The sequence below is a fragment of the Macaca nemestrina genome, unplaced genomic scaffold (genome assembly GCF_043159975.1).
Source record: "Macaca nemestrina isolate mMacNem1 unplaced genomic scaffold, mMacNem.hap1 Scaffold_119, whole genome shotgun sequence".
In the NCBI taxonomy this organism is placed as follows: Eukaryota; Metazoa; Chordata; class Mammalia; order Primates; family Cercopithecidae; genus Macaca; species Macaca nemestrina.
Genome location: NW_027257602.1, coordinates 65,031 through 79,676, shown reverse-complemented (window position 1 = coordinate 79,676; position 14,646 = coordinate 65,031). Strand labels below are relative to the sequence as shown.

Here is a 14,646-nt window from a genome sequence, read left to right as displayed (position 1 = left end):
CGCCTCAGTCCCACAGACCCCTCCAAGTCAAGGGAGCTGGATGCAATGGAGCCCCGGCCACCTGTAGTCTCACTCCAGGTCAGAATCGCTGTCCTCTGAGGAGGAGGAAACCTGAAGGTCCTCATAGAGGACACTCAGCGGGACAGGAACACAGGGAGCCTCAGACTTCTCTGAGACATGAGGGCTGTGAGCGAGAAAGGCTCCCAGCTTCTCAGGAGAGGGAAATGAGGGAGCTGTCAGGAGGCTGGAGCTCCACCATCCGTTTTCCAGTCTCCGGAAGAGCATTCTGAGAGGCTGGGCCCCATCGTGGCTGGCCGCTGGGTGATGGGACATGGTGCAGGCCTGGGCAGTAGGCAGGCAAGGTCTGCTGTGCAGAGGCTGCCGGTCGCTGCTGGGCACCTGGGCGGTTGTCCCCCTGCTCATCTGGGGCGACGGACTTGGTCTGAGTTCGGTTGCAGCTGGCGGAGGTTGGAGAGTCTCCGGGGCCCCCAGCTCACCTCCCTGGATGGCATTTTCGGGCACCTGGAAGGGACCCATTCTCGGTTTCTTGGGGAAGTTCAGGCAAGCCTGAGTCGGAGCCTGGGCAGGTCTCTTGGCTCCTGGCCTGAAACTGAGATTGGAGCCAAGGCCCAGGCTGTGTGTGTCGGCTGATGGACAGGGCTGTGAGGTCACCGCAGGACGTTTGTCTTGTGCCTGGGGGCTGATGACCCGGATCAGGCCGTGGGGCTTGGAGGCAGCCTGGGGAACCTCTTGGCGGCCACCCTGAGGTCTGCTGTGTGTCGGCTTCACCACGACGAGAGGCTCCGGGCCCTGCTGCCTGACTCCAGGCTGAGGGATGTCGGCCATAGCCCCTGTCTGTCGTGCCTTTGGTCGGAGACTTGACGAGGAGCTCAGACTGGCTTTTCTGAGGGGAGACAGTGAAGCCAAGACGCATACCGTGTCAGACATTTTAGTAGCTGAGCCATCAGTGAGGGCAGGGTCCACGCGTGGCCTCTTATTGGTTGTGTGGAATGGCATTGGCCTGCTTGCAACCTGAAAGAAAGGAGACCACCCATGTTAGAAGTTCCTCGGCATGGAGCCAACATGGAAATCAACCACATCCAAAGACAAGGTGCACACAGCAGGAAATTCTTAATACGGTATGGACAGGTGGTCCTTGGAAGTAGGGACAGATCCTCAACGTGAGTGCTGATCGGGACAAGACCCATGAAAAATGCACTCTCCAGCTGTGATCTAAGAATACCATTTTTCTAAAGACTGTGTCTTGGGCATTCACTGGATCAAAGCGCCTCCACTCAGCCTTCCATGAAGTGGGACGGACTAATGCCCTTCTGAAGGCAGGTTGGTGGCTCAAGGGTTCCCAGGACGTCTTTTCTGAAAACATGCATGTTCCTGGGGTGAGCCTCCTCCATGTTTGGGGCCCCTGAGGGACTAATTTCCTCAGGCCGCTAGGAAGATGTTGTTGGCAGGCTTGCCGTCATTGCACAGAAAGAAAGCAACAGGAAATGCGGCATCTTCAGATGCCTTCACCTGGAATCAAATGGACCTGGAAGGGTCGTGGAGTCCCTGACCCCAAGAAGGCAGGGAAGAGGGGTTCCCCGATCCCCTCACACACACGGGAACCTGAAAGTAAATCAACCAGGGTGACCTAGAGGAGAAAAAGACCAGGGACCCAGGGTGACACTCACCCTCAGATAATCACAAGATTCCATGGATTCTTTTCGATTTGGCGGCTGCTTCTCCGGAGATGTCCCGGAAAAGATCTGGAGGAGAGCCTTCCTCTGCGGGTCTTGTTGCCTGCAGAAGAGAAAAAGTTCAGGCCCTGCTCCCCGCTTCTCCCCATGTGACAGGGAGAACCCTGTCTGGGACCCAGTCCCGTTCTGTGTTTTGTGATACATAAATAGAACTTTTGTTCCCTTTCCGTCTCTGCACCTTCCCTCATGTGCCAACATTCCCATCCTGCTGGTGGCCCTCTAGGCTTCCCAAGTAAGGATTGTCGTTTGGATTCCGTTGCTTTTCCCCCTGTCATGGGGAACCTGCACAAAGTGCCCCCACCTGGCCCCCGTCCCTGAATCTCCCAGAGCCAAAGGAGCTCCTGGGTGGGGAACCCGGGAGGACACGGAGCTCTGGTCTGTTTCTCTGCAGCTTTCCTTCCCTGTCCCGGAGACGGAAAGGCACACGGTGTGCAGGTGCAGAGGCACCGTGTCCTTAGGTGGCAGTACCCTAAGGATGGTGAAAACCCCTCCCACTGCTCACCTCGGTCTCTCTTCCTTCTCTCCCTTTTCCTTGTTCCAGGGCTCAGGGTTCCCTCGAACCTGAGGCTTCCATGGTTTCCGGTTTTCTTTCCCTTCCTTTCTCCCAAAGGTCTGGGGAACCAGGGCTCCGTTCCAGCACTTCATGGGGCACCTGGTACTTCTGGCCGTGTGCCCAAAGGCCCCGCAGTTTTTGCACTTGACCTGTGGGTGGAAAGGAAGTGATGTCAGTGAATGAGCTGAAGCCACAGGCAGTGATCCAATGTCAACATTGAGACGGACTGTGAATTCAGAACTGAGTGAGGATTCCAAAGAGGGGACACCGGCATGGGGGCCCTTAAGTGGAGGGAGGGTTCGGTTACGATGTTCCCTCCCAAAGCCCATGTGACGGAGGAACTCTCAAAGGAAGGACTCAGGATTCTAGCAGGGACGATTGTGAACTCGATGTCCGCAACACAGCCCAACCTGGCTACACAGGATTCTGAGTGGATAGGGAGGTTGTTCCCAAGAGTCTCTCAAGGGACCTGTCGGGCCGGGGAGGAGGTCCCAAGCCAGGTCCACCTTGGATGGGAAAAGCAACCCGGGTGGTGCTGGCAGAACTCTTTGGAATCCAACCCAGTCTCTGAGGACCGTGTGACACTCGCCCCCTTCTCCCCTCTCAATACCCAAAAGATTCCAGGGCTACACGTACCCTGGGATCTTCTTCATCGGGTGGGGGAGCCCTTGGCCCAACTGGGGCCCTCTGCTGCTTCTGGAGGGTCTGGGCTCTCACGAGTCTGTTTACCCCACTTTTGGGGTCACGACGTGCCATCATCTGCATCTCCTGGGCGTTTTATGGCCGCCTTTTTCAGGGATTGATGGTTGGGTCACCTGAATCACACACAAACACACGCAAAGCGATGGTTAGGCACATTGGATATTCACACACCCACAAGAAACCCCCAGCTAATTCCATGACGGTGTGGTCATGAGGACACCTCACCACCCGTCGGTCAAATCTGTGGATCACAATGTGGTGTGTGCATCCTCAGATATTGTGTGTTCCTCTGCCGTGACTACCTGGTCCAAGAGTAAACCTGGCCTGCCACACGGCCCACGGCCTAGGTATGTGGAGTTGGAGTTGAGATTTCAATCCCAACCAAACAACTGATTCTGGAGACTGGACTTAGGTCTATCACCATTCACTCCAGTAGAAGACACAGTGATTCTCTCTCCCCTGAGGGACAAAAGAATCGAAGCTACAGGGCATGGCCGATGTCACCCCTTGGCAAGTCTGCTTGAAGTCAGGGATAAGGGATGCTTCCTATCAGAACTCGAATCGCTACTCTTGCCGTTTCATTTGGCAACTTCCAAACACAAATTCATCGAGAGAAGTTAACTCCCTCTCTACCACACTAACAGGTGATGGTCTTTCCCGCTCTGTCTTTTTGGCTTTAGCTCCAGCCCCTCTTTATTTATTTTTCTGGTATTTTACACACGCCATACGAATTCATCTAAACAAATGCTGAACAAGTAGCTTATGAATTTCTTACAAGGCTAAAGGGCAAACCACCCCTTTTCCAAAGTTCTTTTTCCATTTACCCACCAATTCAGCGTGCTGGAGTAAATTTCTTTTTGCATTTCCATCTGGCTCTTATCCCAGGCACGAAGATGGAAATGTTTTCTCGCTTTCTGTTCCAAGAATTACGGATAAGGAGAACACATCCTACCCCACCAGCGAGCCCCAGTGTGATCTGTTTCTTTCACTCTCCTTTGTCTCTTTTCCCCCAACCCCTCAGGGCTTACGTGAAACAAACAGTCGTTCAGGGAAACTAACCTGAAATTACAGGTCTACTTTCTTTCCTCGGCTGGTGCTCAGATGGACAGGTGCGCTGGCGCTCAGATGGGCAGGTGCTTGAGCAGCCCTGCTGGAAGCGGTGCAGCCTTCAGGAAGCCAGAGGAAGGGGCGGAGAGGGACCTTTGCTTTCCAGGCTGCCTTTTATACAGCCTCTGGACCCCTGACGCGAAACGGACCCTAACCTAATCAACTTAATCCAATTACATGACCTGGAAATGTCTATTTGCCCAGCCCATTCTAAGACGATGTTCACTAGGGACAGACATTCTAAAACCTACCTGTACAGCCGCAAGCTTTGAAGAATAGATGTTTCGCGTCAGGTATGTAGCACTGGTGCATGTACCCCTGTCTTGTTTTACATCTTTTTTTTTTTTAAACAAGGTGCTAAAATAGGCACAGTGTAATTGGACCATTTTTACTCTATTTCAACGTAGGCCTCGGTGTCATCAAGGAGGTGCACCTTGACATGCAATCTCGGCCGTTATCCATCTTCAGAGCTTCTCCTTCTTCCCCACAGTAAGTGTGTCAGCAGAAAACCCTGACCACACCCTCACGTGCTTTCTCCTCCAGGAGGCCCTTGGAAACCACCGTGAATTGGACTGCACTGGGAAACCCACATGAAGAACGTCAACACCGCTTTGTCCTTCACTGCCTGGCTCCTTTTTCAGCTCGTCCTGCGGCTCCAGGCATTATGCCTGAAGAGTCTCCAGGACACTGGTGGGGCTCTATTTCCTTGGGTCCCGTTGCCATTTCTCTGGATTTGCGAAGATCCAGCGGACTTTCTGCGGAACTCTCTTGTCGGGGAACTTGGGTGCCTCGTCCCCTCATTCTGCCCTTCGTCATCTGCACCTGCACAAGTTAGGGTCCAAGTTCCCTGGGCGGGAAGAGACAGGCAGGAGTCAGAATGCTGAACCAGCATACTGGGGGCATTTTCTCACGTGGTCCAAGTGACCCCATGGTCTTCTAGAGCTTTGGAACCAGTCGCGTCCCACTTGATACTACACCCAACTCTCAGTTGCTGAATCTTGTTGGCCCTCCGGCGATCTCCCGTTGGATGAGTTGCACCTGCTGAAACTCGATTCCCCCTGGATTTGCGCTTCATTAATTATTCATGATCAGGTGGGAACGCCTGCTTACATCCCCCTGTGGCTGTTCTCTGAGCTTTCCAGTCATATCGTTTGCTGCCATGCTCTTTGGTTCCTTTTGGTCATGCTCCTTCTGCTGTCAGAGGAGCAGAGAGTTGATCTTGTTGATTCTGGATACTGATACTTTCTAGGTGATCTGGATAATCAAGGTAACGACCCTCAACGGCGGCGGAAAGGGAGCAGCCATTTGGTGTCGCTCAGAAAATCCCACTCAGTTCCGAGGCCTCCTAGATGTGGAATCCTGGTCAGAGTTGTTCCCAGGTCAGAGAACGGAGATAGCCTGTGCATGGTGGGATATCTTTACCTAGAGCTTTCAGTGAGTCTCGACCTCAGCTACACTTAGGATCGGGGGAGAAGCATGGAAAGGCCCGGTGCTCAGGCATCCAGAAAGAAGACGGGATGAATATTCTACCTCTGAAGTACATCCCAAATCTGGGAGTTTACTTCAGCTTTACTGGGTTCTACTTGGCGAATGAAAGTGTGCCTCGTTCATACGCACATCCGGAAACCACTTCATGGGGGCCGTAACAGTTTGAACCCCCACACGTGGCATCGCGGTGAGCCAAATGGGGACTCGTGGTGCAAGCAACGCTCCCCACGTGTTAGCGTGCGTGAGATTCACTTGGAGGAATTTGACTAGGTGCGTGTTGGTAGAGTGGGGCTGAGGTTCTCTTGCCCCTGTGGATGTTTAAGAAGTCACAGGTCCTGCGAAGACCTGCGGTCCCCTCAATCAACTCTGTTTCAGAGACATAATGACTTGGATTACTGACAAGTCAAGAGATTTTCAAGCCCTTGGAAAATCAGTTACACACAAATACGGAATGAAAGTCAAAAGGGAATACGTCACCTTTTTGAGAATTTTATTCACTTCAAAACAAATTAAACACACCTATTTCCAACGGCATTCCAGAGCCCAATTTTCCAGGCTGAGGAAACACCCCAAGAACGCTTTGCGCAGAACGCTTCACAGCGTCCAAAACACTGCTGTCAGGGCGGGGCACAGCTGAAGGCCTGCATCTCTCAGGGTTCCCTAACTGTTCCCTGATTCAGTCATCTGGAGAGCAAACACACAGTCATTCCCCAGTTTCCTACTGACATCACAGCTGAAGTCTGACTCCCGCGCGTCGCCCTCACCCAGTTTCTGAGGCAACGACTCACTGGCACAGAAGCTTCTGGTGGCGGGTTTCCGGAGAGCCCTGCAAACTACGATGTCCCTCACCAGAATTCGATGAGGCAGAGTCTCTGCATCTGGTCCCTGCCTGGCCTGGGCTCCAACATCCACAGAAGTACCACAGCCGGGGAGCTTGGGAGTCACCACACACAGTCTGCTCTCTGCTCTGTGCTCCTCAGTCCCACATACTCCTCCAAGTCACGGGAGCTGGATGCAATGGAGCCCCGGCCTCCTGTAGTCTCACTCCAGGTCAGAATCGCTGTCGTCTGAGGAGGAGGAAACCTGAAGGTCCTCATAGAGGACACTCAGTGGGACGGGAACACAGGGAGCCTCAGACTTCTCTGAGACATGAGGGCTGTGAGCGAGGAAGGCTCCCGGCTTCTCAGAAGAGGGAAACGAGGGAGCTGTCAGGCGGCTTGAGCTCCACCATCCGTTTTCTAGTCTCCGGAAGAGCATTCTGAGAGGCTGGGCCCCATCGTGGCTGGCCGCTGGGTGATGGGACATGGTGCAGGCCTGGGCAGTAGGCAGGCAAGGTCTGCTGTGCAGAGGCTGCCGGTCGCTGCTGGGCACCTGGGCGGTTGTCCCCCTGCTCATCTGGGGTGACGGACTTGGTCTGAGTTCGGTTGCAGCTGGCGGAAGTTGGAGAGTCTCCGGGGCCCCCAGCTCACCTCCCTGGATGGCATTTTCGGGCACCTGGAAGGGACCCATTCTCGGTTTCTTGGGGAAGTTCAGGCAAGCCTGAGTCGGAGCCTGGGCAGGTCTCTTGGCTCCTGGCCTGAAACTGAGATTGGAGCCAAGGCCCAGGCTGTGTGTGTCGGCTGGTGGACAGGGCTGTGAGGTCACCGCAGGACGTTTGTCTTGTGCCTGGGGGCTGATGACCCGGATCAGGCCGTGGGGCTTGGAGGCAGCCTGGGGAACTTCTCGACAGCCACCCTGAGGCCTGCTGTGTGTCGGCTTCACCACGACGAGAGGCTTCGGGCCCTGCTGCCTGACTCCAGGCTGAGGGATGTCGGCCACAGCCCCTGTCTGTCGTGCCTTTGGTTGGAGACTTGACGAGGAGCTCAGACTGGCTTTTCTGAGAGGAGATAGTGAAGCCAAGACAGATACGGTGTCAGACATTTTGGTAGTTGAGCCATCAGTGAGGGCAGGGTCCACGTGTGGCCTCTTATTGGCTGTGTTGACCGGCATTGGCCTGCTTACAACCTGAAAGAAAGGAGATCACACACGTTAGAAGTTCCTCGGCATGGAGCCAACATGGAAATCAACCACATCCAAAGACAAGGTGCACACAGCAGGAAATTCTTAATACGGTATGGACAGGCGGTCCTTGGAAATAGGGACAGATCCTCAACGTGAGTGCTGATCGGGACAAGACCCATGAAAAATGCACTCTCCAGGTATGATCTAAGAACACCATTTTTCTAAAGACTGTATCTTTGGCATTCACTGGATCAAAGCGCCTCCACTCAGCCTTCCATGAAGTAGGACGGACTAATGCCCTTTTGAAGGCAGGTTGGTGGCTCAAGGGTTCCCAGGACGTCTTTTCTGAAAACATGCATGTTCCTGGGGTGAGCCTCCTCCATGTTTGGGGCCTCTGAGGGACTAATTTCCTCACGCCACTAGGAAGATGTTGTTGGCAGGCTTGCCATCATTGCACAGAAAGAAAGCAACAGGAAATGCGGCATCTTCAGATGCCTTCACCTGGAATCAAATGGACCTGGAAGGATCGTGGAGTCCCTGACCCCAAGAAGGCAGGGAAGAGGGGTTCCCCGATCCCCTCACACACACGGGAACCTGAAAGTAAATCAACCAGAGTGACCTAGTGGAGCAAAGAACAGGGACCCAGGGTGACACTCACCCTCAGATAAATCCAAGATTCCGTGGATGCTTTTCGATTTGGCAGCGCCTTCTCCGAAGGTTTCCAAGTAAAGGTCTTGGGAGCCTTCCTCTGCGGGTCTTGTTGCCTGCAGAAGAGAAAAAGTTCAGGCCATGCACCCAGTTTTCCCCAGGAGACAGACAGAATTCAGTCTCTGGCCCAGTCCTGTTCTGTGTTTTGTGATAAATAAATGGAACTCTTGTGCCCTTTCCACCTCTGCACCTTCTCTCATGTGCCAACCTTCTCATCCTCCCAGTGACCTTCTTGGCTTCCCAAGTAAGGACCAGTATTTGGATTCCGTTGTTTTTCCCCCTGTCATGGGGAACCTGCACGAAGCTTCCCCACCTGACATCGTCCTCCCCCAGCTGGATATCAGGAACAAGTCTGTTAATTATTATTATTATGAAATACAATAGAAATTAATAGTAATCATTGATAATAATAATCACAATAAAGATAGTAAAAATTAAAACTGGTTAAAAATGTTAATATTAGTAATAATTAATACAATATCACTATTAGTAATTAAATAATGATATCAGCAATTAATGTTACTTAAGTCAATACTAAGTGATGTTGGTTATAAAATAATGATTATTTTATGAACTACTAGCATTGCTAAATGACATTAATAGTAATAATTAATTTTAAACATGCATAATCATAGATTTAAAATAATTATCCATAATTAATAATGGTATCCTATTATTAGTATCATCGATAATTGTTAAAATCAGTCATTGATGTTTAATAATTAATCATATTATTTCTCCTAATACTGCAGTGTGTATACAGCTACCTGTGATCGCAATAAGTGTACACTCACCCTGTGACACAGATCCTAATATCCAGTGTAGTAGAGTATGACATGACTCCCAACATAGCAATGAATAGATAGCCACCCGGTGAAATAGCTCCTAATGTTCATGGAAGATGCGTATGATATTACTCCCAATATCGCAGGGAGGGTACAGCTCTTCTGTGTTATGATTCCTAATATCCGGAGGGGGAGAGGATGACAATAATTCCAGTGTCACAGGCTGTGTTCACCGGCCCTGTGACATTGTTATTAATATCTTGGAAGGGAGAGGATATTACTCCCAATGTGGCAGGGGGTGTACATCCACCCTGTGATATTCTTCTTTATATTTCAAGGCCGAGAGGTTGATATTACTCCTAGTATTACAGACACTGTGCATCACCATGTTTTTAATCCCTGCGATATTGGGAGTAGTATCATCCTCTCCCCGGTGGAAATTAGGAACAGTATCACTGGGGGTGTGTACACCCCCTGCGATATTGAAAGTAATATCATGCCCTCCCCTCCTGGATCATGGGAACAACATCACTGGGGGGTGTACACTTTCTGTGATATTGGGAGTAACATCATCTTCTGTGCCTTGGATTATTAAGGACAATATCATGGGGAGACATGTGTACATCTTCTGCAATATTGGGAATAATATTTTCCTCTCTCCCCCTGCATATTAGGAAAGATATCACAGAGTGGGTGTTCACCTCCTGCAATATGGGGATTAAAACCATCTTCTCCCGTTCTGGATATCAGGAAGAGTATCACACGGGGGTGTACAGTGTCTGCGATACTGGGAGTAATATCAAACTCTCGGCCTTGGAATATTAAGAAGAATATCACAGGGTGGATGTACACCCCCTGCCATATTGGGAGTAATATCAGCCTCTCCTCTCCATGGGTATTAGGAACAATATCCCAGGCTGGGTGTACGCCTCCTGCTCTACGGGGAATAATATCATCCTCTCCCTTCCAGGATATAAATAACAATATCACAGGGCAGGTGAACACAGCCTGTGATACTGGAATTATTTTCATCCTCTCCCCTTCTGAATACTAGGAACCATATCACAGAAGAGCTGTACCCTCCCTGCGATATTGGGAGTAATATCATACCCTTCTTCCATGAATATTAAGAGCAATATCACTGGGTGGCTTTCCATTCATTGCTATGTTGGGAGTCATGTCATACTCTACCCCCTAGATATTAGCATCAGTGGCACAGGGTGATTGCACACCTACTATGATATTAAAACTAAAATCATGTTCTCCATCCTTGGATATTAGGAACAACATCACAGGTAGGTGTATACCCCCTGCGGTATCAGGAGTAATAATATGATTAATTATTAAACATCTATGTTGATTTTAATAATTATCAATGACACAATTAATAGGATACCATTATTAATTATGGATAATTATTTTAAATATAAGATTATGCATGCTTGAAAATAATTAGTAATATTAATGTCATTTAACAATATTAGTACTTCTTAATATTAATTATTATTTTATTACCAACATCACTTAGTATTGATTTAAGTAACATTAATTGCTGATATCATTATTTTATTGTTAATAGTGATATTGTGATTAATTATTATACTAATCGTTAACATTTTTTACCAGTATTAATTTATACTATCTTTATTGTGATTATTAGTATCGATGATTGCTGTTAATTTTTACTATATTTATTAATATTAATAATTAATAGACTTGTTCCTGATATCCAGCTGGGAGAGGATGATATTACTCCCAATATCGAAGAAAGTGTACACCCCTCTATGATGTTATTCCTAATAGCCAGGGAATAGAGGATGACATTATTGAAACTATCGCAGTGGGTGTCCATCCCTTCGGTCATCTTTTTCCTTATATCCTGAGTGGGAAAGGATGATATGACTCCCAATATCGCAAGAAGTGTACAACCGCCTGTAATATAGTTCCTAACATCTAGGTGGGGAGAGGATAATAATACTGACCATATCGCACGAGTTGTAAAACCCCTTCAATATTTTGCCTACAATCCTGAGGGGAGAGGATGATATTACTCCCAATATCAAAGAAGGCGTACACCCCCCTGTGACACTATGCTCAATATCCACTTTGGGAGATGATGACATTACGCCCAATATCCCAGGGGATGTACACCTACCTTGGGATACTGTTCCTTATATCAAGAGGGGGAGAACATGCTATTGCTCCCAATAACGCAGGGGCTGGGGCTGTACACCCCTCCTGTGTTATTGTTCTTAATATCCTAGGGAAGAGAGGATGATACTACATCCAATATTGCAAGGGGTGTACACCCACCCAATGATGTTGTTCTTAATGTACTCCACCTCCCACCACCAGGGATATCGTTCCTAATATCCAGGGGATGAGAGGATAACATTATGCCCAATATCGCAGGGGAGTGTACACACCCTCTGGGATGTTGTTTCTAGTATCCAAAGGTAGATACGATGATGTTACTAGCCATATTGCAGGGGGTGTACACCCTTTTGTGATATTGTTTTTGCCATTCAGTGTGGGAGAGGATAACATTAATCCCAATATCACAGAAGGCATACAGACCCCTGTTATGTCGTTCCTAATGTACAGGGGAAAGAGAATATTGCTCTCAACATTGCAGGACGTGTAACCACCCTGCCCCCCATATATTATTCCTAATATGCAGCGAGGTGGAGGCTGAGAGTACTACCAATATCCCAGAAGGTGCACACACACCTGTGATATAGTTCCTAATATCTAGCGGGAAAGAGGCTGATTTTACTTTCAATATCGCAGTGGGTGTACACCGCCCCCAGTCCCAGGGTATCATTCCTAATATCCAGGCGGGAAGAAGATGATATGGCTGACAATATCAAAGGGGGTGGACACCTCTTCTCTGATATGGTTCCTGATATCCAGGGGGTGAGTGGATGATATTACTCCCAATAAAGTAGGAACCGTACAGCCACCCTGGGATTTTGTCCTTAATAACCACAGGGGAGAGGTGACATTACTACCAACATTGCAAGGGGTGTACACCCTCCTGTGATATTGTTTCTCATATCCAGGAAAGGAGAAGATGGTATTAGTACCAATATTGAAGGGATGGATACCCCTCATGGGATATTGTTCTAAAGTTACAGGTTGAAAGAGGATGAGATTCCATCCAATATAACAAGGGGTGTACACCCCGCCTGTGATATGAGTCGTAAAACCTAGAAGAAGAGAGAATGACATTGCTTCCAAAAACACACAGATTGTACACCCACCCTGTGATATTGTTCCTGTTATCTAAAGGAAGAGATGATGATACTACTCCCACTACCGGAGAAGATACACACCCCGCTGTGATATTGTTCCTCATGACTTGTGGGGGAGAGCATGATATTACTTCCAGTATGACAGTGGCTTGACACCCAGTCTCTGATACTGCTCCTAATTTCCAGTAGGTAAAGTATGATGTTCCTGCCAAGAAAGTAGTGGGTGTATAGCCACCCTGTGATATTTCTCTGAATATTCAGGGAAACACAGGACGACATTATCCCAAACCTCCCAAAAAGTGTACACCCATTGTGTGATGTGGTTCCTAATATCCGGAGGTGCAGAGGATGGTATTCGTTCTCGTATCGCAGGCTGTTTACACACAACCTGTGAAATTATTCGTAATATCCTGAACAAAAGAGACTGCTAATAATGGACACACATTGCAGAAGGGAGTAATTGGCTATTACGATCCACATCTCAGGGGGTGAGGCACTCCCCACGATATGGGGAGTAATAGCAACCCCCTCTCCCCGCTGGCTATTACGATCCACATCGCAGGGCAGTTCAGGACACCAGCCCTGCCCCAACCTTGACCGAGACAGTGGGTGTCATGGGACCACCTCAGGGTGGGTGGCAGCTCAGCACTAAGCTATCCTTGCTGCCAAAGACCAACTGCTCCTGCTAGTTTGAATCTGGCCACAGGGTCTCTCTTGGTGAGACAGGTGATCATGAGGCAGACACCCTGAAATCTAGACCAACAGAGCTCAACGCCCCATGAGAGGCACCATAGCACGCAGACTTTGCAGACATACTAGCGAAGGCCACAGCAGGCTCTGAGTGAGGAACAAGCTGACCAAAATCCTGGGGTTCTGCCACACAGCCCTTATACCAGGGACTGGAAACTGTTTCCCTAAAGGGCCAGGAGTCAATATTTTCAGCTTTGCCAACTGATCTTTGCCTCAAGGATGCAACTCTGCCATGGCTGCACAACAGCAGCCTTCTGCAGATGGCCTGTGAAGAGATGGGCATGACCGCACCCCCATCAAACTTTACTTATGGACATGGAAACTCCTCAGTGTCATGAATTGTTAGTATTTTATTTGTTCAACCATTTGGAACTGTAAAATCCATTCCTTATTCACGGGCGACAAGAGCAGGTGGGGACAGGCCGCCCCTTGCCAACCTCTGGAATGAGCTTAGAGAAGGAAATGACAGGCTGGGCCAGCACAGCCTCCTCACAGCAGATCCACTGCAGGAGGGTCCTTCGTAGCAACCACTTCTCATCCTTCATCTTGGCTTCAAGTGCAGTTCAGGTGGAGAAAGAGAGAACAGAACTGGCCTCAGCAACAAGAAGGAAGGAGATGCAGTGTCAAGCAGCCGTGTGGATCGATCACACTTAACATTCACACCAAGCGGAGCATAGGCAGGACCAGCCCAGCGGGGGGAGAAGTGGAGGCTCTCTGGGGTGGAGGCCCTCTGGGTGGGCAAGATTCTCTACCTAAAACTCAAATAGAAGATCTACACAGCAGTAGTTACAGAAAACACACACTAAGAAAAAGGCCAACATAAAAATAGGACACCAAGTTTGGCCAACCGTGTCTCACAAGCCAGTAGGTAAGAAAGCCCAGGAGGGCCCACCAGAGGAACTGGGGGTGGGTTCCTGCCTGCAGGGGGCCTGGGACACCCCATTCCAACAGATGAAGACCCACGCTTGGGGAGGAAGCTGTCAGAGTCACCCAGTGAGCTGTTCAGGGCTGGAGCCACAGAGCAGGTGAGGAGCCCTGTCCATGTCCCCATGTGCACTGAGAAGCTGGGGTGGGGCACACCCCCAGGGGTCGATGGAAACAGTGGACCACGGGCCCTCCTCCTGCCCAGAGGATATTCAGCTCCCAAGGGACCACCAAGGCTTGGAACCCAGGGACACACCACCAGACCCTCATACCCAGGCCTCCTGGACCAGGCAATATCCAGTACAGGCAGGCCGTATGGACTTGGGGCCAGGACAGGGGTGGATGGTCCTGCTAGGCAGGCCTCCTTCTCCCTCCCAGCTGGGCTGATTGCACTGTAGTTTTGTTCTGGTAACATATTGTTGCCCACTTTGGCCACACCAGTCCCCGGCTCCCTGGCTAGACTCAGTGCTGTCCAACCTACCTACACAGGCCCCACACACCCAGTGCCCACCAGGCTCTGTCAGCCAGGAGGACCCATGCTCATCCCCTGAAGTTTCCGTGGGAGCCTGCATCCCACAGGGACACACAGCTCAGGGCCAACCTCCATAGGGGCCTCTTGG

The 14,646-nt window shown here is 49.9% G+C and overlaps 2 protein-coding genes and 1 long non-coding RNA gene across 3 annotated transcripts in view; 1 reads left to right on the top strand and 2 right to left on the bottom strand.

The window, feature by feature from the left end:
* Positions 1-5,527, top strand: part of LOC139361253 (uncharacterized) — a 63,995-nt gene extending 58,468 nt beyond the window's left edge. The window contains exon 6 of the long non-coding RNA XR_011618810.1: positions 4,660-5,527. This is a non-coding gene — a long non-coding RNA (uncharacterized lncRNA). The remainder of the gene's footprint in view (positions 1-4,659) is intronic.
* Positions 6-3,066, bottom strand: LOC105471729 (protein FAM90A5-like). The gene is made up of 4 exons (XM_071089834.1): positions 2,944-3,066; positions 2,257-2,456; positions 1,689-1,797; positions 6-1,032 (listed from the first exon to the last, which is right to left on the bottom strand). The coding sequence occupies exons 1-4, from the start codon at positions 3,064-3,066 to the stop codon at positions 70-72; spliced, it is 1,395 nt and encodes a 464-aa protein (XP_070945935.1). The 3' UTR covers positions 6-69.
* Positions 5,528-6,532: 1,005 nt separating the features above from the next.
* Positions 6,533-14,145, bottom strand: LOC139361254 (protein FAM90A5-like). The gene is made up of 3 exons (XM_071089835.1): positions 14,093-14,145; positions 8,264-8,369; positions 6,533-7,608 (listed from the first exon to the last, which is right to left on the bottom strand). Exons 1-3 carry the CDS (start codon positions 14,143-14,145, stop codon positions 6,646-6,648), a joined length of 1,122 nt encoding a protein of 373 aa, XP_070945936.1. The 3' UTR covers positions 6,533-6,645.
* Between the last annotated feature and the right edge of the window lie 501 nt (positions 14,146-14,646).

Excerpts from the sequence above, each read along its gene's own strand:
- LOC105471729 (XM_071089834.1), bottom strand. The coding sequence starts at position 3,066 with ATGATGGCACGTCGTGACCCCAAAAGTGGGGTAAACAGACTCGTGAGA. Across the intron at positions 2,457-2,943 it reads CCGATGAAGAAGATCCCAGG|GTCAAGTGCAAAAACTGCGG; the intron begins GTACGTGTAGCC and ends TTCCACCCACAG. Across the intron at positions 1,798-2,256 it reads GAGAAGGAAGAGAGACCGAG|GCAACAAGACCCGCAGAGGA; the intron begins GTGAGCAGTGGG and ends TCTCTTCTGCAG.
- LOC139361254 (XM_071089835.1), bottom strand. The coding sequence starts at position 14,145 with ATGGACAGGGCTCCTCACCTGCTCTGTGGCTCCAGCCCTGAACAGCTC. Across the intron at positions 8,370-14,092 it reads AGCCCTGAACAGCTCACTGG|GCAACAAGACCCGCAGAGGA; the intron begins GTGACTCTGACA and ends TCTCTTCTGCAG. Across the intron at positions 7,609-8,263 it reads AATCTTGGATTTATCTGAGG|GTTGTAAGCAGGCCAATGCC; the intron begins GTGAGTGTCACC and ends CCTTTCTTTCAG.